The 22,689-nt window shown below is 44.9% G+C and overlaps 1 protein-coding gene across 1 annotated transcript in view; it reads right to left on the bottom strand.

The window, feature by feature from the left end:
• The window catches only part of Otoa (otoancorin), a 67,734-nt gene extending 46,454 nt beyond the window's left edge, over window positions 1-21,280 (bottom strand). The window contains exons 1-11 of the mRNA XM_077106125.1: window positions 21,238-21,280; window positions 19,027-19,055; window positions 18,904-18,934; window positions 18,756-18,783; window positions 17,062-17,149; window positions 13,961-14,092; window positions 10,201-10,436; window positions 8,038-8,141; window positions 4,257-4,357; window positions 2,123-2,262; window positions 735-858 (exon numbers count right to left, since the gene is read on the bottom strand). Of these exons, the coding sequence (XP_076962240.1) occupies window positions 735-858; window positions 2,123-2,262; window positions 4,257-4,357; window positions 8,038-8,141; window positions 10,201-10,436; window positions 13,961-14,092; window positions 17,062-17,149; window positions 18,756-18,783; window positions 18,904-18,934; window positions 19,027-19,055; window positions 21,238-21,280 (1,056 nt within the window). The remainder of the gene's footprint in view (window positions 1-734; window positions 859-2,122; window positions 2,263-4,256; window positions 4,358-8,037; window positions 8,142-10,200; window positions 10,437-13,960; window positions 14,093-17,061; window positions 17,150-18,755; window positions 18,784-18,903; window positions 18,935-19,026; window positions 19,056-21,237) is intronic.
• Window positions 21,281-22,689: the final 1,409 nt, after the last annotated feature.

The following is a 22,689-nucleotide window of genomic DNA, read 5'->3' as shown; positions in this document are numbered from 1 at the left end:
GGTTGGAGATTTCAAAAGGATCATGTGTGAAAAACTGCTATGTAAAATTATTGATGACTTGATAAAAATGTCTTTAACATTATTTTCATGCCATCTTTTTAATAACAAAAATTGGAAAGGACCAAAGGAAGTGAAGAGGTTGAGATCTGAATGGATGAAAGAAGAGAGAGATGAGCAGAGAGGAAACCAACCCACCCTCACTTGCTAATTTGTCCTGAGCCTGGTCTAGGGGCTCAATAACTAAAACCCACCACCCAGGGTTCTTGATCCTGGTTGGAGTCACCTGCAGAGCTTTGAAACCACCCCAATCCCAGGCGGGTAACCTCAGAGTCTTGGGGGTGGACCTGGAGAGGCTGATACTCATCAAGAACCATTCCAGCAGCTCTTGTCACCTGGAGTTGGTTGGAAATGCACCTGCATAGGCCCCGCCCCAGACCTCCTGAACCAGGATCTGCATTTAAGATCCCCGGGTGATCTTTAAGCTCATGCCAGCAGGATGTGGCTGCTCTGACTGAATTTCCATCTTTCCAAGGTTCTTCCCTAGGCTGTTTGATGTCACTCTCTCCCATGTTACATTCATCCCAGGACGTGAGACACCATTTGAGTGGCTGGGTTTAGATCCTGGTTAACAACACCACCAGTGTTCTCTCCAAGACCAGGCAAGGCTGTTCTCCCCATTCCTCTGGCTGGTAAAACTGAGGCAGAAGCCCCAGGGCCTTGCATCCCACCGGCACCTTCTGAACTGCAGGTTGGAAGCCCCGCAGGTGACTGCACTTGATCATCTGGTGAAGGAGGACTTGGGCCAGGGCGGCATCCAGCAGCTCCAGGTCATCGTAGAAACAAACCAGCAGCCCCAACCTGCGTGAGAAGATGAGGGATACTAACAGAAGGCTCAGAGCTGGGGGGCTGCAACCACACCCACCCCAGTCCAAACCAAAAGGGTCAGGACCTCGGCAGCTACTGCTCACCAGGTGTTGGACTGAGCCTTTACCTGAGTCATCTATTGCAACAGTCCTACAGGTAGGAGTTCTCATCAGTCCCACCCCATAGATGGGCAAACTGAGACTCAGACTAAGTGACTTGCCCAAGGCAAATAGGGGAGCTGGGACTTCTGTCTAGATCCATCCAACTAAGTCATCTCACCTCCTGAACTAGCCACTGAGAACTGCCTGCTTTCCACACGGACACACGGGGTTCATTCACCCTGAAGGAGAGGTCTGCTTCCAAAATCATTATTTACTTACCTGGATGATGCAAAGATTTCAGAAGAAAAAGAAAGAAAAACCAGCAGGCAGAATAGTCTAGGGCAGAAGGATTCAATCCTGGTCTGACTGGGAGCAAAACATCCAGTGGTGCCGGACAAGGTGGCCCACATCTGTCATCCCAGCAGTTCAGGAGGCTGAGGCAGGAGGATCGTGAGTTCAAAGCCAGCCTCAGCAAAAGCAAGACACTAAGCAACTCAGTGAGAACCTGTCTCTAAATAAAATAGAAAACAGGGCTGGGATGTGGCTCAGTGGTTGAGTGCCCCTGAGTTCAATCCCTGGTACCCCCCCACGAAAAAAATATATCCAAAGCATACATTCAGGCCAACTGAAGTTAGAAGCCATATTCTAATTAGATAGTTGATCTCCAGTAAGTTATTTCACTTATCTGTAAGGCTGCTGCATACAGTTGGGCAGTGTACCCTCTGTACTACTGTACAGGGTGGCCCTGCCTCATTGAACTTTTAATAAATGAGAGACTTGCTTTGTTCATCATAGCACATCAAGATAAATATGATGAATGAAGGAACGAGGATGAATGTGAAAGTTAAAGAAGAGGTACAGCAAATGATGAGCAGTCCTGGTGGATACTGAGTTCTCTTTCCTTAATGAATGCCTTTGGGGTTCATAGGAAGACTATCCCCTCAGCATAGCCAGAGCACCTAGTTGATGGCCATCAACCTGGCTCCACCCTCCTTGAGAGACTGACAATCGGACATTGGTACTGGAAAGCAGCCAGACCCAGGGAAAGGGTCTGGCTGCTTTGAACGTGTGTTGAGAAAAAAGTTCAGCTTAACTATGAGAAAAGAAGATCGCGTCTTGGAAGAAAGCTCAGAGGGCCCAGCACCCACACCCCTTGCCTGTGGATGGTCGAGGCGTTCCTCACGTCAAAGCCGGAGGAGCTGATTCTCTGCAGAAATGCCTGGGCCAGCTCAGGGGTGATGTCATAGACTGTGTCCAGCTGCTTGGTGGCATTGTCATAGCTGATGAACAGCCCAATCTGGTGGACAGAGACGGGAAGATCAGAGAGGAGCGTGGAAGGGCCCAGTGCGCTGTGCCCCATCCCAGACACTTGGGTACACCACCATTGGCAGCTGACATTTGTCATCAATTTCTTTCCCCCCCCGCAATGCAGGTAATCAAACCCCGGCACCTTGCATGCTTGCAAGTGCTCTGACCCTGCACTGCATCCCCAGCCCTCTCCTGATTTCTTCACGGTCTGTAACTGCTGCTTTGATTTCCTCCTCAGCCCAACTGTTATTTAAGAATGATTCCTTTAACATTTCGGCAGCTGAACTTTGTAAGCTAATCTTGACACATTGATTCCTAGATTGGTTTTAAGGTCAGAGAAGATGGTCCACAAATTTTTCTGCTTTGAGAAATCAAGATTTTGTAATAGGTGATCGAGTTTATAGATGGACTTCGGGTGATAGAAAAAAGAATGTGTGTTCTCTTTGTAAGACACAGAATGTGGCGCATCGTGTATATTCGACTTTATTAAATATAGTTTTCGGATTATCTGTATTCTCGTTCCCTTTTTGCCTACATTTCCAAAGGTGCTCTTGTATATTCTACGACCATAGGGTTCAGATCTTTCTCCTGGTGTTTAACGGATTTCTCATTCTCTATTTTGATGCAGTGTCTTGTGTTTAAAGAGGCTCGTAAAGTTGTCCCTCCCTTGTGGACTCTGCTCTTGGCCCATATAAAATTCCCTCTTAGTGCGCATGCCCCGTGCCTTCTCCTTTCTTCTCTATACTTTTAGATAATGAAAAGTTTCAATGGATGCCTGACCTTGGAAATTCCCTTGAAGAGCTCAGATTTCTAAGAATTAAACCTCAGTCTACTTCTAGAAAAATCTCTCAATGCTGGGAGGGTAAATGGGGGCCCAAGGGGTTAATCCTAGGACAGAGGGTTATAAAAATTGGGAGGTGTTTGAATAACTCCCAGCCTCCTAGGTAAAAAAGAGGAATTTAATTCTGCAACTGGCTTCATAATAACCAGAATATTGTTGGGTTAGCTGGTCTTTGAATGAGCCACTCATTTGATACAAACTCTTCTCTGAATGGCCAGTAGAAAGTCACGTCACCTATGGTTTAAGAAATGATAATAGACCAGGCCATGGTGCCTACCTGATATCTCAGTGACTCAGGAGGCTGAGGCAGGAGGATCGCAAGATCCAGGCCAGCTTCAGCAACTTAGTGAAGCCATGAACAACTTAAAATTTAAAAAAAAAAAAAAAAAGTCTTAAAATAAAAAAATAAAACTAGCTGGGGAAATAGCTCAGTGGTAAAGCACCTCTGGGTTCAAACCCCAGTACAAAAAAATTTTTTTGTTTTTTTAGACAGGCTCCAAAATCTTTATGAAGGCCTTTGCATGGACGACATTCTTGGGAGGTTGCATCCTAGAGTCAAGATTTCCCAAGGGATTTTCATGTCATTGAGTCAACATCAGAAGGAGACAGGTTGATGACCGAGTTAAGTGACCCCAGACATGGACATTTCTCCACTATAAACTCTATAAAAAAATCCACTCTATAAAACCCAGTCACTGCTCATGCTAAAGGGATATTACTAGAAGTCACTACTAATAGAAATAGCTATTAATCCATGTTGCTTGGTCTTGCGTTCATGCGTCCAAGGATTGGAAACTTGATAGCTATTGTCCTTGGCCTTTTGAGTTCAAAAATGCCCTCAAATGATTCTTGGTGCACAGCCAACGTTCCCCTTCCTTCATCATGATTCACATCAAAGGGGTCTTAATTCTGTGCTGTTTTTTTTTCTCCCATTACCCTTCTATAGCAGCACACAATCCTACTGCCACCACCGGAGGCCTTGTTCCAAGAGTTTTCTTTAGAAGCTAGAGACAAATTGGACAGAGGCAGGTGGACACTTTCTAGAGCACCTCGACTGGCCGGCTGAACCCTGGACGTTTCACACACACCTTGCCCCAGGTGGATTAGTAACGGGGACATATAAATATGCTTTTCCAGCTTACCTCTACGGGACTAATCTTCATGATTTCTTCAAATGACAGGTGAACCATGTATCTGCCCAAAATCCATAAGTTTTCTGCACTGACCCAGGAAACAGAGTTGTCTACAAAAAATGAATGAATGAATAAGTAAATACTTATATAAAAGTCTCCCCACTGGTATGTGATGGCCAACGGCATCTTGGACATCAGGACCTCCTTCTTGAGTTCACTCATCCATTCAACGACCATGTATTAAAAGCTCACCCGTGAGACACTATGCTGCACACAGACCTGGGTCACAGAGTTGGAGTTGGCTGCCATTGTTCCCAGTTCTTCAGTAGAAGACTTTTCCACACAGCAAATTGTATTGGTGGCATTTGGGGGAAAGAAAGAAGGGAGAGCATGTGCGTCCGTCACTAAGAGCTGTTTCAGGAGATGTGGGTGGGGACTCGTTTCCAAATGAGATGGAAAAGTCAGTTTTTGCACAGACTCATTCAGGAGAACATTATGTGTCTCCCTTGACCCAGGAATCAGAAATGTATAGAGTACAGGGGACTCTGGACATCTGACTTGGCTATTGAATAAAAAGGTGGCCTCAGAGGATAGATAACTGGGGAGGAACCATGAATTTCACCAACAACCAAGCTGAGTTTCTTCATTTGCCAACAATGATTAAGCATGAACTATACTTCTGCAGATGAATGATCCCCAAGCTCGAGATATTCTATTTTTTATTAGTTCTTTATTGGTGCATTGTAATTGTACATCAGAGTGGGGTTCATTGTGATAAATTTGTGCTGGTGCATAATATAATTTGGTCAGTTTCATCTGGGGACATCTTTAATAGCCAAAGTATTTCCAGTTAGCTCGGGACCTTCATGAGACAAAGAATTTTCGAGGTCCAAACAGAATGAACTTTAATTCACTGTAGATTAATAATGAAATTTGGGCCGGGGCTGTAGCTCAGTGGCAGAGTGCTTGCCTCACACCTGTGAGGCACTGGGTTCGATCCTCAGCACCACATAAAAATTTTAAAAATAATTAATTAAAGTAGTGGTCATCTACAATTAAAAATATTTTTTAAAAAATGAAATTTAGGGCTGGGGATGTGGCTCAAGCGGTAGTGCGCTCGCTTGGCATGCGTGCAGCCCGGGTTCGATCCTCAGCACCACATACAAAGATAGATGTTGTGTCCGCCGAAAACTAAAAAATAAATATTAAAAAAAAAATGAAGTTTACGGGGCTAAAGTTGTGGTTGAGTAGAGCACTTGCCTAACACGTGTAAGGGCCTGGGTTCCATCCTCAGCACCACATATAAATAAATAAAATAAAGGTATTCTGTCTATCTACAATTAAAATACATATATTCTAAAAAAAAAAAAAAAAGAAATTTACCATATAGGAATTCTAGAAGGAAAATCTGTCCCTAAACTCTGGCAATAAAGTCTTAGGAAGGTTTAGAGATTGAGTGACTCTCTCAGGGTTACACAGTGTGAGATTCAGGTTCCTAGAGGCTGAAGTTATACTCCAGGAAGAGGGGATTCTGCTAGGCATCCAACACATTGTTATTATGTTACTAATGCTCCCTACACACAAATCTCAGAGATTAAGTCCAGGAAAAGGATTGATTGGCATTCCCTCGGCTCCAACCCCACTGGCTTCCTTTATGGTTCCCCAACACCCCTTGCTCATTCCCACCCCAGGGCCTTTGCATGTGCTTGTCCCTTAGCTTGGAATGCCCTCTCTGCAGAACCCCACATGACTGATTCCATTTCCTCCTCTTGATCACCCCTGAGAGGTCTTCCTTGATCCCTTAGTCCAGGGATTGGCCAACTACAGCCCATGGGTCACCCCCAGAGCACAACGTAATTTCACACAACCTCAAAGCCAAGAAAAGAAGACTCATGTTTGGTGACAGGTGAAAATCATGAATTTCAGATTCCAGAATCCAGAAATAAACTTTTCATGGGACACAGCCTTTCCCTCTGTGGCTGCTATGGAAATGTAGTGTCAGAGGCTATGGGCTCACAAAGCATAAAATATTTACTCACTTTTTAAATGACCTTGACAGAAAGCATTTGCCACGGCCTGTTCTAGCCTAAGTAATAACCCTTCCTCGTTTCTGTCTCCTCTCTCTCTCTTTCATTCTTTCTCTTTCGATTTCCCTTCCACCTATCCCTCCTTCTTTAAAAATTTCTCTCCGCCTATCCTTCCACAATAAAAGGATGAATTCAGAAAGCAACATTTTGTCTTATTTTCTTCTATATCCTCAGCTGCCAACACATAGTAGGCTCTTTTTTGCTGAGCAGGGTGCAGTGGTGCACGCCTGTAATCATAGCAGTTCAGGAGGCTAAGGCAGGAGGATTGTGAGTTCAAAGCCAGCCTCAGCAAAAATGAGGCACTAAGCAACTCAGTGAGACCCTGTCACTAAAATGAAATTCAAAATAGGGCTGGGGGTGGGGCTCAGTGGTCGAATGACCCTTGGTTCAATCCCCTGTACCCTCCTCCCCCAAATTAATGCTTTTTATAGTCCTGACATGAAGCATTTACCAGGTTGAAGCTGAGAAGTTGTTTGCATTGTTAACCTACAATAACCATTCTTCTCTACATCATTTTTTTTTCAATTGTGATAAAATACACATAATATAAATTTTGCCATCTTAAGCATTTTAATTGTCCAGCTCAGTGGTACTAAATAAGTCATTCTTCAGTATGCATAAGAGTTTGGGTGCAGGACCCACTACAGATATCAAATCCTTGGCTACTCTAGTCCCTTATGTAAAATGGCAGAGAGTTTGCAGGTAACCCCCACGCCTCCTCCCTGAATACTGAAAATCATTGCTAGATTATTTATAATATTCAATACAATATAAGTGTTAGAGAAATAGTTGTTCCATCATATTGTTCAGGGGATAAAAGAAAAACATCTGAACATATTCCATACAGACACATTTTTTTCAAATAGTTTCCATGCACAGTTGGTTGAACCCACAAATGCAGAGAGCCAGGGGTACAGGCCCAGTGTATACCCATTACCACCACCCACATCCAGAACTTCATGCATCTTGCAGAACTGAACTCTACCACCGTTCCAATGCCTGACTCTGAGTTTGACTACTTAGGACATAAATAGGCTTCTAATAAATACAATGCAGGTAAATAATCCTGACATATTTCCACTTTGGTTGCCAGGAAGGTCAGAAAACTAAATCTGTGCCTTATTGACTTGATTAGATTTCTCTTTCTTTTTCTTTTTTTTTCTTTTTTTTTTTTTTTTTTGGCAGTACTGTGGATTGTACCCAGGGGTGCTCTACTGCAGAACCTCCAGCCCTTTTAATTCTACTTTGAGACAGGGTCACACAATGTTGCCCAGGCTGGCCTCAAACTCTCAATCCTCTTGCTTCAGCCTCCCGAGTAGCTGGGATTACAGGCATGAGCCACCATGGCCAGCTATTGCCTAGATTTTATAATAAAAAAAAAACATATCTCACTTTAATATAGATATTCTTACACAGATTTTGAACTTGTAACCCCATTCTAAAGGTTCCCATCAACTCTGTCTCTAAAATATTAAGACACACCGTTGGTTTGAAGATACAGATACATTCTCCATATGTAAAGAGCATGTTGATGAGGACCCGCGTAGTTTTAACCTTAAGCCTCACTAAACCCTCTCTGGGAGTTGCAGGGAGGGTGGTAGAGAGCACAGGGCAGTGGCATCGAGCCCCTCTTTCAGAGATGAAGTGCCTCTTTGGAGGACAGACTCCCCACGGGTGACCCACCCACACAAGCCCAAGCTCACCAGAGGTGTTGGCAGACGTCTGCAGAATGCCAGTCATCCAGGAATACAGGGCCCTCTGCGCATGAGCCGAGGTCTGGTCATAGAGGTCTCTGAGCACGGCAGAGCTACGTGACAAAACACAGGCATCCGTTAGCACCACGCAGGTGGAGGGGTGAACGGAGAACCAAACTGCAGACGTGCCCAAAGCTGTCGCGTGATGAGGTCCTTCCCACTCTTTGGCTAACTGGGGCCATTCGCTCCTTCGGGTGTCACACCATCCAAAGAGTGGCCTGTGCCCACTGCCTCCGCTTCCTCGCCTCCTGGTGCCTTGGCTGCTGTTACAGCTTTGCTGAGATATTATTTACATACGCGATAATTTGTCCACTTGAAGTATTCTGTTCCATGGTTTTCAGGACACCCTGAGTTGTGAAGCCATCACCACAACCCATTTTAGAACATCTTAAGCACCTCAAAAAGAAATTCCATATCCTTAGCTAATACCCCCTCATCTCCCAATCTCCCCAGCCCCTAGACAGCACTAATCTACGTCTTGTCTCTATAGATTTGCTCTTTCTGAGCCTCTCACATAAACAGAAGCCAACAATACACAGTATTGGGTCTCTGGCTTCTTGCACTTGGCATGATGTTTTTCAAGGTCGGAGTATGTTGGTCCTTCATTCCTTTTTAGGACCAAATAATATTCCATTGTATGAGTGAATACACCACATCTCCTTCATCCATTCATCAGTTGATGGACATTTAGATTATTTCCAACAACTTTGTCTTTTATGAATATTGTCTTTTAATAAAGATTCCTGTGCAAATTTTTGTATGGACATACGTCGTACGCGTTCTGTCTGGTCTCTTGGGTGTGAAGCTTCTGGCTCATGGTGTCATCTGGTTCCTCCAGTACCACGTCCCCCCGCCCTCCGTGGCCCAAGTCACCAGTGGCCTCCTTCTCGCCATGCCCAGAGTTCCTGTTTGGCCAAACAGGATTTAACCTTTCACAGCATCTGGCACTGACCCTTCCTCCTGCCCAATCTGCAAAACCTCTGGATCTCCATGTCCTGGAAGCTTCTCTTCTGCACCACCAGTTTATCAACTCACCAAACCACCAATTCGCCAACATTTTCTAAGCTTAAATTTTATCCCAGTCACTTCTCCAGCCATTTTATATGTGAACAGGCAAACTGTCCCTTAAATCCAAATAAATGTCTTCTCCTTAGATTTTTATTTTCCGTTCTTCCCCTAAGGCCAGCAAGAGAAGGTGAAAGAACAGGGGCAGGGGGAAGACAAAGTTCTTCTTTAAAATGGTAAATATTATTTGAGGAGAAGATTGTCCTTTTGCAAAAATGCTGCCTCCTTCCCTATTAGTCTGACCTGGGGCAAGTCATTGTGCCTCAGTTTCCTTGTCTGAAAGACGGGGATGAAAATAATCCTCATAAGGGAAAGAGGATAGAGTGGGAAGAGGGGGATTGGGGTTCAGGAGACCAGGCGAAGTTCAGATGAAGTCGATCCCATGGGATCATCTCAGGGTCACAAGGTGGAGCCCCCGTGAATGCAGTTGGTGCCCTTTTAAAGGAGACTCCAAAGAGCTTCTTGCCCCTTCTGTCATGTGAGGACACAGCAAGAAAAACGCCTTCTATGAACCAGAACCCCTCACGGGACACCAGATCTGCCAGTACCTTGAACATGGACTTCCTAGTCTCCAGAACTGTAAAAAATCGATATTTGGTGTTTGAGCCCCCCCAGCGGACCGCGGTTCTGTGATAGCAACTCACACCGGCTCAGACACCCAGGAGAGCAACACAGGTGGCTGGGATTGGGTGACACGTTGCTCTCATCCTTATCCCTCTTTATGATCACCCAAGACAAAGGGTGCCGGATTCCCATTTATGGTAATAATATCAAACTTACTTTTAAAATAAATACTTCAAGTAATAAAGATGAGGCCTCATAAAGAAAAACACGAAGTGAATCATGGTACAAGCAAAGATTGCGGGTCAGAACCTGGATGGCTGAAATTTCAGAGACAGTTTTAATCAGAGCATCTCTCAACTCCTCGGATTTTTAAGCCTCTGCTCGGAAGGCACACATCCACCTGTGTCCACCTGTCTTCTCCCCTCTGCCAGGTGTTACCTCCTGGGACTCTCAGGCAGGTGGAGGGTGGGAGGAAGCACTCACAGGTTCTTAAAGGTGTCCTCACGCAGGTGCCGGGGCAGCCTCTCTGTGACGTCTGGCTGGAGGAATCTGCCTGAGGACCCCCTCAGCACCCTGCCCAGGATCTCCACGCACTCCAGGGAGTTCAACACCTGGAAACACCGCTCCAGCGTGACCAGAAACAGGGTGCGGTTCACACCAGGGCTCTGCAGAGCTTGTTCCCGAATGGCTCCCAAGTCGATGACGACGTCCCCCAGGTCCTAAAGCAAGGAGAGAAGCAGGGCTGTCTTGAGAGATGCCCTCTTGACTCAGAAGCCCCAGGGGGGACCACACACTATGGCATTGGGGAGACTCCATGCCGCTACGTGGAAACTTCTAGAACCTTCCATCACCTACCCAACAAAATCAAGGGTGTCACCTACTTCACCTGCCTTAGGTGACTTATCGCTCTCCAGATGCAGCCTGATTGTCACACTTCAGGCCCTTAGTCTAGTTGGAATCCCCAGCCCCCTTCTCCTGTCGTCACCTCCTTGGCGAAGTCTCCTCTGATCTCCTCCGACTTCCTACTTCAAGTCAGCTCTCCCTCCACTGGGTGCTCCTGGAGCATCTTGAACCAAACTCTTTGATGCATTAAAGATGCTGTGAGCCTCTCTTCCCTCCAAGCCCAGGGTTCAGAATCGCCAGGGAGACTGAAAAGCTCTGGTTTCCAGCACCACTGCCTACAGTCTGATTTACTTGGTCAGGAGCAGAGCTCTGGCATATGATCCTTATGTGCATCCAAGGCTGAGCCAGGAAAGACCTTGAGGCCAAGGTCATGTGTCTAGTGGAGTGCCCAGGACCTGGAAGACACTGACAAGCCGTCTCTCCAAATGCACAGACAAATGCTTTCCACCACAGAACTCAGGAATGAGGATGAGGTTTCCTTCCAATCTGAGGGATCCCTCTGTCCTTCACCCCATGTACCCTCCAAAACTAGCCACCATTTGCTGACCACTGACTACGCGCCAGGCACTGTGCCAAGCATGGAGCAATTGAATTCTGATCCTACAGAATAAGCATCAAAGGTCAGGCATTCCCAGGGTAACATCCCAGGGCCCGACTTTTTCCCTAAGTAAATTGCTTACCTTTAAAAAAAAAAAATCTGTTTCCTTCTCTGCAAAATCAGCACCGATGCTTAGATTCTGTGTAAGACCTGAGCAAGAAAACGAATGTGCAAAATGCCTGGGAGCTGTGAACACTCAGCCAGAGTTCCACGGGCGGTTCCTACCTCAGTGTCACAGGTGACAAAAGCAAAACAGAGAATATGCACCAGTCCCCAGAGCTGGGATCTGAACTGCGTCTGGGAGCACAAACCCACACTAGAACCTTGATTGACTGCTTCCTAGTTTCAGTCATTTGCTGTGGTGACTGAATAACGGTGTACTTCACGGTGATTTTGTTTTGAGCCAGCTTCTCGCTGAGTAGTGTTGGTCGTCACTAAGTTGCTGAGGCCGGCTTTGAACTTGGTGATCCCCCTGCCTCAGCCTCTTGAACCACTGGGATTACAGGCGCCCCAGCCACTTCGTGGTTCTGAAGCAAGGGCCTGGGGTGGGAATTCAGGGCATCTGTGGACACTGAGGGGGAAACTGCAGCTTCATTTCCGCGAACACAAAACTGACACGTGGTACTTCCTTTGGGGATGAATGTAGGCAGCAAAGCCACAGTTTACACTCAACACAAAATTACAGAAGTTATTAAACATGCTGCTAAATCATGTTATCGAACGTGTTAAAAAAACATAAATTACTATCCCCCAAGTGTGTCTTTATTTTACATTTTGATCAATGTTTTTCAATAGAATTTGCCTCCTTTTTAATCCTTTGTAATTTGTTCTTCTCTAAGTGCCAGAAAGGCTCACAGCTGGAACTAGGAGCCCAGGTTTCAACCTCTGATTTGCTATTTCTAAGCTGTGTCTTTTGAGATTGTTCACCCTCTCCAAGCCACAGTTTCCTCATCTGAATATTACAATGGTAAGATTCCTATAACCTTATTTCAGAGGGTCCTGGAAGGGAGTCAATGAGTGCATGCATGTCAAACCCTTAGAGCGATGGCCAGCAAGTTATTTGTCCCTTAGGCCACTATTAGCCCACCATTTGTTTCTGTGGATAATTTTCATGGGATATGTCTACAGTCACTTCTATTAGCTTCATTTCTAATAGCTTCTTTCATTCCTCAGTGGCAGAGTTGAGTAATAGTGTCCGAGCTTGTTTTTTCCTGCAAAGCCTTAAATATTTCCTAGCCAATCCCTTACAGAAAGTTTGCTAGTCACTCCCATTAGAATGATGCCTCCCACCTAGAATCCCTCAGTGAACTTTAAGCAATACCGTTCTCATGGGCCGCCACCCCATGGGTGCCTTTATTGTGGTATACTTTGTATTTTCCTTTATAAGGAGTTTTTTTTTTAAGCTTAAATTCATTTCTAAAGGAAATATTACATTCCTACCAAACTGGTTTGATGTATCCAACACATTTTAATAAGAGATTGTGATTAGGGGTTGGAGCTGGAGCTCTATGGTGGAACAGTTACCTGGCCTGCTTGAGGCCCTCGAACATTCTCTAGCACCACTAAATAAATAAGGGATTCAAATTGGTGCAGCCAATATGGAAAGCAGTCTGGAAATTCCTTAGAAAAATGGGAATGGAACCACCATTTGACCCAGCTTTCCCTCTCCTCAGGCTACACCCAAAGGACTTTAAAACAGCACTCTACAGGGACACAGCCACATCCATGTTGATAGCAGCATGATCCACAATAGCTAAACTGTGGAACCAACCTAGATGTCCTGCGGTAGATAAATGGATGAAAAATAGATACACAATGGAATATTACTCTGAAATAAAAGAGAATAAAATCATGGCATTTGCAGGTAAATGGATGGCGTTGGAGAAGATGATGCTAAGTGAAGTTAGTCAATCCCCAAAAAACAAATGTTGAATGTTTTCTCTGATATAAGGAGGCTGACTCATAGTGGGGTAGAGACGGGGAGCATGGGAGGAATAGATGAACTCTAGATAGGGCAGAGGGGTGGGAGGGAAGGGAGGGGGCATGGGGCTAGCAATGATGGTGGAATGTGATGGACATCTTTATCCAAAGTCCATGTATGAAGACACGAATTGGTGTCAACATACTTTATATACAACCAGAAGTATGAAAAATTGTCCTCTATATGTGTAATACGAATTGTAATGCATTCTGCTACCATTTATTTTTTTAAAATCAATTAAAAAATTTACTTCATCTGCTACTAATAAAATTATAGCAGGCACCCTTAAAAAAATATTTAAATGGTTCAACTTCTTTTGAGAAACACTGCTCCACACCAAACTGTCTCCAATAAAGAAGACTCTACAGGTCATCTTTTGGGACCCAAAGGACACTCTGTGATGCCCACAGATCCCTAACCTCACTTTGTGGAAATTACGTTTCTGCTTTTTGTCTTTGCTCCAGAGACCAAAAGCTGCGCAAGGACAGGGACAGCATTTCCTCTCTATGTCCATCTCGATAGCCATTCTTCATAGATGATTATCAAGCCGAACTATGAGAAGTCCCCCTCATTTCTTAGCATGCACAAGAATACGAATTATAACACTCCGTAGGAAGAAAGTAAGTGGGAAGACCTAGGTCCTAAAGCTCCCAGCGGGTTGGAGGGGGCAGAGGAGGGAGGAAGAAATAAAGAAGGCCCAGGCCCGGGTCAGCTCAGTTGCATTCAGCTCAGGACTTCTACTTCCCCCAAAGATGACTCACCAGGTGATCCCTCTTGTCTTTTAAGAGGCATTTCATGGCGGTCCGGAACTGCTGGGCGTCAGTCTTCCTCAGGTCCTGCAGGAGCTTCTGGGGCTGGTACAAACACTGCTGCAGATGGTTTTCCACAGCGGCCTGGACACAGAGAGTGAGGGGGAAAGTCGGTGAGGACAGACAGACAGGAGCGCCTGGTCAGCACCATGGCCAACAGCCCGGCCTGTTCCCCCTGATTCTCTATGAAGTCCTCAAGCCGACCACCGACTGATGGGTTTGGTCTGTCCAGCTCCAAAATTTTTCAATATCCGCAATATCAAAAAGTCAGAAGGCTGGATGCTGTGGCGCAGGCCTGTGAGCCCAGTGGTTTGGGAGGCTGAGGCAGGAGGATCTAAGTCCAAAGTGAGCCTCAGCAACTTATCCAGACCCTAAGCAACTTAACCCTAAGCCTCACAATAAAACATAAAAAGGGCTGGGGATGTGGCTCCGGGGTTAAGCACCCCTGGATTCAATCCTCAGTACCAATAAAAAAAAAAAAAAAAGTCGGGCAATTTCTCACAAAATCCAGGTTTCCAATTTCTCTTGGAAAATGCAAATATTGGTGATCAAGAGCAGGCCCCCGGCAGCTGCTCACTTGCCACAGGCCCCGCCAGCCTTATTTCCCCACTCCCTGGTGCCTGGTCTAGAGCAGCCGGTCTCTGTGCAGAAAGGCAAGTATCCCTAGATGCACTGCTGCCCAAACCCAGGCCAGCTGCAGCACGGGGCAAAATTCAGGCAGTGAACAGACTTCTATGGTGTCCCCTGCAGGGCAAGGAGAGAGGCCACCAGTCTCTCCTGAAAGACATTTCCTGTGCAATCTGGAGAATTACTTTCTAAATCTCTTTAAACAGAGGTACTCTAGGAAGGGCAGCATGTATGATGTGGACAAAACCTTGACCCTGAACCCCCACAACCCATGCGCAAATCTCCACCTTGACCCCCTCCTTGTCTTGTGGCCTGGGATACGCTAGGTAATTAGGATTGCAGGAAAAAAAACAAGAATGCTGAGTTAAATTTAAATTTCAGATAAAGAGCAAAAAAAAAAAAAATTTAGTGTAGGTTTATCTCAAAAACTGCATAGGCTACACTTATCATTTAAAAATTACTCATTATTAATCTGAAATTCAAATTTAACTGGACATCCTGTGTTTGCATTTGTTCAATCAGCAACACTACCTCTGGGCCTCCGTTTTCTCATCTGGAAAACAGAGACCATGGCAGGATTCACCACGTAGGGCTGTGAAGGGGATGAGGTAGTGTGCACAGTGTTTTCGACAGTACCTAGCACGAGTTAGTGCCCCCTGCTCTTCTCTGTCTGGAATGAACTGAATAGTGATCGACTTAGCATCTCTCCCCCTAGAATGGAGGCCCCCACACTGGGGGTAACGTGACTGTCTCATCTCCACTGAGCTCCCAGTGTCTAAAACAGAGACTGGCAGAAAGAGGACGCTAAGTAGGTGCTGAGCGAATCAAGGAATATGTACATGGAAAGAAAAGCTTTTGTCAGACGTGGCCACTAAACAAAAGTCCTGCCTCCTTCTTTTCTCTTGGGTAGTGAGGTGCATCATGAGGTGCATCTGTTTTATCCTAATGCACGTCTGACAAAAGCAGATGCCACCTGGGAGGAGCCAATGGTTCACAACCTACTCTCTGGGTGTAGTTGGTTGACATTTTCGTTTTTCTTAGAACATAAATAAAATAAAAGGATCTTCTTTATTTGTTGGCCAATGACAGGAGTGATTTCTTTGCTAAACTGGGAAATAGTTTGGGAATACTGAAAGAATACTTCCTCAAGGGTGTGCTATCCACAGTGCAACGGTGAAGACCCAACACGCCACACTAACACTCATGCCATTCTGTCCGGTTCTCCACAGTCTCCACCGTGCCCTATTGCTCCCCAAGGCAAATATCCACTGCTTCTATCAACATGCTTGTGTTGGCTGCTTTCGAAATAGTAGACTCAAAAGAGAAGAAGATTATTTCTTGGAACCCTGATTGGAAGACTGATAATTATACCCAAAACTCCATTCTCCCTGCAGTGGTTTGCCCCCCAATTATTTATGCGCTGAATGCTTTTTTCCCATTGGAGTAAGAGGTAGAGTTTAGAGGTAGGTCATTGGGGCACTATCCTCAGAAAAAAACTGATGTCATTTTCAAGGGACCCTCATTAGTCCTAATGAGAGGTTTGTTATAAAGGAGTGACCCTAATTCCTGAATCCAGGCTTCTTGTCTTGCCATGTGATCTCTCCCTCTCATACCTGTTTCCATCATGGTGGTACCATCCACCATGAGGTGACACAGGCAAAGAGGCCCTTGCAACAGTCGACAGCATGCTGTTTGGACTTTAAGCCTACAACTGAGTAAAGCAGACTTCTTCTCTTTATAAAGTTCCCAGACTCAGGTATTTTGTTATAGTAATGGAAAGCTGACTAATACATTTCCATATTCTTCTTATCATAGAATACATCAAGATTTAACTGGGTGTATGGCTTCTTTGCAGGAAGATGTGACTATGGCATCTGAGCCAATACAGTAGAAACAAAAGGAATTGTACAACTTGCAAGTCACATCCTTAGACAAGAAGATGCTCACCCTTCACTTTCTCTTTCGATCCCTCTTCCCTGGTGGGGGGAGGTGTTTCAACCATGGGAGCAAACACTTCTTAGGGGGTGACCAACCAAAAAGACAAAAAGATCTTGGGGTCTTGGGTGGTCTTTTGAAAAAGAGTTACCCCTCCTCTCTGAATCTCCCACTTAACTCTGGAGAAATAAACTCAGTATGTTATAAATAAAGAAACTAAAATTGTTTGAGCTGCTGTAACTTGGGGTCAGCTTGTTATAGAAGCTTACTTAGCCTATACCCTAATATACCACATTGTCACCAAAGGTGAGAAGATGAAAGCAAGACAAACGAGTTTGTGTTATCCTTCAAGAAAAACTGGACAGAACACTCTTCTTGTGGAAGCAAAGACTGTCTTGACGTATTGCCCAGTTCTCCAACTTTCCTGGCCCCTGAGTTTGCAAGCAGTGAGCACTGAGAGCAGAGCATAAAGATGGGACTCAGATACTCACCTGCAGGCTGGGGATGGTGAAGGCAACATTCCGTGAATTCAGATAGGCCAGCACTCTGTGGGATAGGTCTGCCGTCCACGCATGGGAGCTTTAGTCAAAGACGGATGGGAGAAAATCAGAGTGACAGGTCCCCCTACAAGCAGCTCTGCACCAGCCATGTGCATGGGGGACAGTCGTTCAGAGAGCATGGTGGGAACCATCCAGGGATGCTAGCAACTTTGTGCTTGGAAGTTGGAGATGCTTTAATCTGCATGTGACAGCAGAGTTTCCAGTCCTGGGAATCTGCTGGGATCCTAGTGTCTCGATGGTGATTGTCAAGTTCTGAGCTGGATGCAATATTCTAATTCCCATGACAATTCACTTACATAGATTACAGTCTGTATAGAGTGACTTGGAGCGATTCCTTCCTACATTAAGCTTAAAAAGCAGAGGCTGGGTGCACACCCCCCTACACACACCCCAGCATCCAAGGCTACAATAGCAGAGTTGAGCGCACAGGCACCAAGCGTGGATTTGCATCCTGGGCTCCAGTACATAGTTGTGCGGCCTTAGGCAACATGTTGAATATCTGTGAGCCTCACATTCCCTTTCTATGAAATATGAGTAATGTTTGTGACGATTAAATTTGTTCATGAATGTAAAGTGCTTAAAACAGTACCTCACCCATAATAAATGCTCACAGTTAGACTCTTTTTGTGGTGGTAGTGGTTGCTTTGGTGCTGGGAGTGGAGAGCAGAACTCTGTAACTCTACTATTGAGCTATGCCCATAGACCCAACAATAGCCTTTTATAATCCTTTTTTTTTTTGGTACCAGGGATTGAACTCAGAAGCACTCACCCACTGAGCCCCATCCCCAGCTTTATTTTTGTATTTTATTTAGAGACAGAGTGTCACTGAGTTGCTTAGCACCTCCCTTTTTCTGAGGCTGGCTTTGAACCTTCAATCCTCCTGCCTCAGCCTCCCAAACCACTGAGATTACAGGTGTGAGCCACTGCACCCGGCAATAATCCCATTTTCGTTACAGATAAATAGATGAACGGATAGATAGATAGATAAATTCACCAATCAATTAATTAATTAAAATTTTAGCCTGAGAGAATATATCCAGGATCATGGATTGTAGTTGTCTTAGGGAGAAGAATGTTTATGGGGGATCATTCACTTTGACACTATTGGGTGTGCCTGTCTTGGGGCCCCCATTTCTTCTCCATCTAAGTAGTCGTCCTATGAAAATCATCTGTTCATTTTCACCTTTCAACTGAACCATCTGGCTCCCTGTCCCATGTCCCCAGTGTTTAGGGCATACAGTGAAGGGAATGGCCTGGAGCCAGATGCTGGGGTCACATCCATCTCTGCCACTTCCCAGCTGTGTGGCCTTATTCGCCCTCCCTGCACCTGGGTTTCATTATTGTGTCCAGATGTGCCTCACGGGGCACTGTGAGGACAGATGTGTTTCTAGGCACCAGCACTTGGAACAGCACCCACTACCTCAAAAGCCCTCCATAAAGTCTGGGTCTTTAACGCTACAGCAGAGGAGGAGGAACAAATGTTTGTGGGACAAACACTCGTGCATCGGCCGACAGTTTTTGCAAAGAGCATGCATCATGTTTGTCCATGAAGAGACTTCCTCTAGGAATTTTTTTTTTTTTTTAAATCGATTCCATCCCTTTCCCTCCCCGCTAGGGCAGGTTACCTTTGAAACTGTATGAGATCCAGCAACGCTACAATGGGAATAAAACGAAAAGACAACTTTAAAAGGAATCTTTCCAGAGAGATCACAGCCACATTCCGTTTGAAATTCTCAGAAGACGGCAATTGGGAGCCGGGTAAGGGGACATTACCATTCAGATAGCTTCCCTCTATTATCTCCTCCTAAAAGGCAAAGAGATAACATCAAGTAGAACATTCAAAAATTGACAGTTCCGGGAGAGGGGATTTGGATTAAAAGAAAATGGAACACTCACCGCCATCTCTTGCAACAATGGATGCAGATCTGTAAGAAAGCCATTGAATGTGTAACCAGAATTGAATTGCATGACCTTCAAGAATATAAATATAGGGTAGGAGAAGAGACGGTGGGGGGGGAACCAGCGTGAAGGAAATTTTTATTGAATTTTAATTATATCTCTGCCCAGTGGGAGGGGGGTGGAAACTGGTTTGGAAAACCTGAGGATCTTACACACACACACACACACACACACACACACACACATGCACACACAAAATCACCCCCCAAAACACCTTAAGGCATCATGTACCTAAGGGGGTCTGTCCCGCTACGTTCCCCAAGACGCACGGAAGCCCAGAAGGTGATTCTCCCTCCAGACTCACCCGTCTCACTTGCCACTCCACGAATCAGAAAAAGGACCAGGAGGAAGGAGGACATCCTGGGTTCCAGAGGCCTCTTCCTCTACTGAACACAAGCAGAGAAGTGGTGGAGGTCTGTTGTAGTCTGCTTTGGGTCGCTGTGACCAAGAGACCCCACAAGAACAATCTTAGAGGAGGAGAAGTTCATTTGGGGGCTCCTGGTCTCAGAGGTCTCAGTCCACAGATGGCCAACTCCATTGCTCTGGGCCCAAGGTGAGGCAGAAAAATCATGGCAGAAAAGTGTGGAGGAGGAAAGCAGCTCAGAACAAGGCAATCAGGAAGGAGGGGGGGAGAGAGAGAGAGAGAGAGCTCCATTCACCAGGGACAAAATATAAACCCCAAAGGCACGCCCCAGCGACCTACTTCCTCCAGCCTCACCCTGTGATTGCCGACAGATACCACCCAGTGAGTCCACATTAGTGGATTAATCCACTAGTTAGGTTAAGGGTCACATAACCCAATCACTTCACCACTGAAAATTCTTGCATTGTCTCACACATGAGCTTTTAGGGGACATCTCCTATCAAATCCATAACAAGATTTGTTTGTCTCTTTTCAAAATATATTTAAGAACATTCAAGATGAAAGAGAACAAGTAGACCCAGAATCCCTTGAAGTGCTTTTTTTTTTAATAATTTAAAAGTTTCCAAGTATTTTGCTCCATTTGAACCCCTATCCCAGTCTAAGACACAGTCATCTCTCCTTGGTGACAAGGGTCTGGTTACATTCTTACCACCACTCCCCATATCATTGATTCCAGGGAAAAGAAGTGGTTGAAAGCGTACTTATATCTCCAATGGGATTTATATCCAGAATATATTTTTTAAAAACTCTTACAATTAAAGAACAAGAAGAAAAATCAACAAATGAGAAAAAGATATGAAGTTAGACTTCATTAAAAATAGATATACAACTGTCCAATAAAGCACGCAAAAGGTTATCATAGCATTTGTTCACAAGAACATGTGCATTAAACCCAAATAAGGCCACTACAGACTCAGGAAGACCGATAATTAAGATTGATAATATCAAGTGTTGAGAAGGGCAATGGAGCAACAGGAACGTTCATAAATTGCTGATAAGAAAAACTGGTGGTGTCTTATAAAATTAAATATGCCATACTGTACGATCAAGGAATTCCATTTCTAATTATTTACCCAAAAGAAATGAAAACGTGTCCACACAAAGATTTGTTTGGCGTCATTCATTTGTAGTCAAAAATTGGAAACAACTCAGATATCCAACAACAGGAGAAAGGTTAAAGATGGAATCTTCACTCAATGGAATACCAATGGGCAGTGCAAAAGGAATTAGCTAGAATTTTGAGTCCAGCTATGATGGAGTGATTGGCAGTGGATAAATAACCTTGCCTTGAAGAATTAGAAAACCAACCAAAAATATGTGACACAAAGGTTTTCAGACATTGGCCAGCAGGTGGCACAAGATCGGGATCCTCAAGACAGGAAACAAAGCAGAGCCCTGTCCTGGCTCCCACTTAACTGCCCAGGGTCCTCAGACCACATAAGAGAGGGATGCAAACAGCCTGGAAGTCTCACTGAGCTGAGGAGGCAAAGCAGGCGTTCAGGGAAACCACGGCAGCCAGATTCACAGGCAAGAATCCTCCGCAAGGAGAGAGGTGCACAGAGAGAAAGTTCTGGAGGCCTGAAGAAGGGTCTCTTGAGTCTTTGGCTGAATATTGATCTGTCTACACACATAAGAAACCACCTGAGACTAGAGAACCCAAACCACCAATGGGCAAAACAGTCCTTGGAACACACACGGCCTTGAGTGGGAAAATCTCCAAATACATTGGGCCTCAAGAACAGGCCCGGGAGAAGGCCGAAACGCCATGTTGGCTTCCTGGAGTTGACACTGTACTGTAGTACATACTTATATACTTCTTTACACTATATAAGATGTAACCACTGGGGGACATGGGGTGAAGGATACATAGAACTTCCTCCTATATATGGTTTTTGTAACATTCTGTAAAATCTATAAGTATCTCAAATATAAGCAATTCAGTTTCAGTTCTAAGCAACCAAAGGGGGAAAAGCATATTATACACATAGGAAAAGGAATAGGGATATTGGCAACAATATAAATGATCATTAAAACGCTATGCTGGGCCCGTCCCAAAAGAACATATTTCATGATTTCATGTTCGGGAAACTCTCAGGCAAAATAATCTGCAATCACAGAAAACAAAGGTGTTCCTGGGGTGTTCTGCGTGGAGGCAGGAGTTTATGGCAAAAGGACATAAGGGAACTATTGGGGCTTATGAAATTTTCTATATTTTGATTGTGGTGGGAATTACACAGATATCTACATTTATTAAATCTCATTGAACTATATGCTTAAATCAGTGCTTTTGATCATGTGCCAATTATACCTCACAGAAGCTGATATCAAAAAAGAAAGGGGCTGGGGGGTGTGGCTCAATGGAAGCATGCTTGCCTGTTATACAGGAGGTCCTGGGTTCAGCCCTGTCATGGAGGGAGAGAGACAGAGTGAAAGGGGAAAAAGAATGAACTCTGGAGCCAGACCACCAGGTTTGAATCCCATTTCTGCCACTTTCTAGCTGGGTCATGTTGGGAAAGTTACTTAACCTCTCTGTGCTTCAATTTCCCCATCTGTAAAATGAGATTCATAATAGTACTCACATCATAATGTCCTATGAAGATAAAATGAGTTAATAATATGAAGTCACTTAGAACAGAGCCTTACTCAAAGTAAGCGCTAGGTGTGGGGTTTTTTCAAATAAGCCAGATTGCTGTTTTCAAAATTCAAATCTATTTATGTCACCCTCCTTCCTTTTACCCTCAGGATAAAGCCCCAATTTTTTTTGGATGACCTTATCACCCACCTGCTTACCCCTCACTCCTCCAAGATCCTGCTCAGGGTATCTTTCTGTGCCTCCAAGATGCTGCTTCTCCCCAGATCAAGGTCCTCTGGGAAGGCCCTGCCCCTCCTTCTTTGCCTGACTAATCTCAACTCATGACACACCTCAAGGCCCCGATGAAGCTTTTCCCTGAATCCTCGAGGCCAAGACAATTAGCCAGAATAAAAAGCCAGTGCTTCTCCGCTATAGCATGGAGCACAAGTGTAATACATATTTATATCCGTGTAATTATTCCACGCGCTCACTCATCAGATATTTATGGCATGCCACTGCGCAGCCGGCACTTTTCTAGACTCCAAGGATATAGCAGTTTGCAAAACTAAGTCCCCGATGGGGTGAGCAGGAAATAAACAGATAA

The sequence above is a fragment of the Callospermophilus lateralis genome, chromosome 19 (assembly GCF_048772815.1).
Source record: "Callospermophilus lateralis isolate mCalLat2 chromosome 19, mCalLat2.hap1, whole genome shotgun sequence".
Taxonomy (NCBI): domain Eukaryota; kingdom Metazoa; phylum Chordata; class Mammalia; order Rodentia; family Sciuridae; genus Callospermophilus; species Callospermophilus lateralis.
This window is presented reverse-complemented; position numbering and strand designations above follow the sequence as displayed.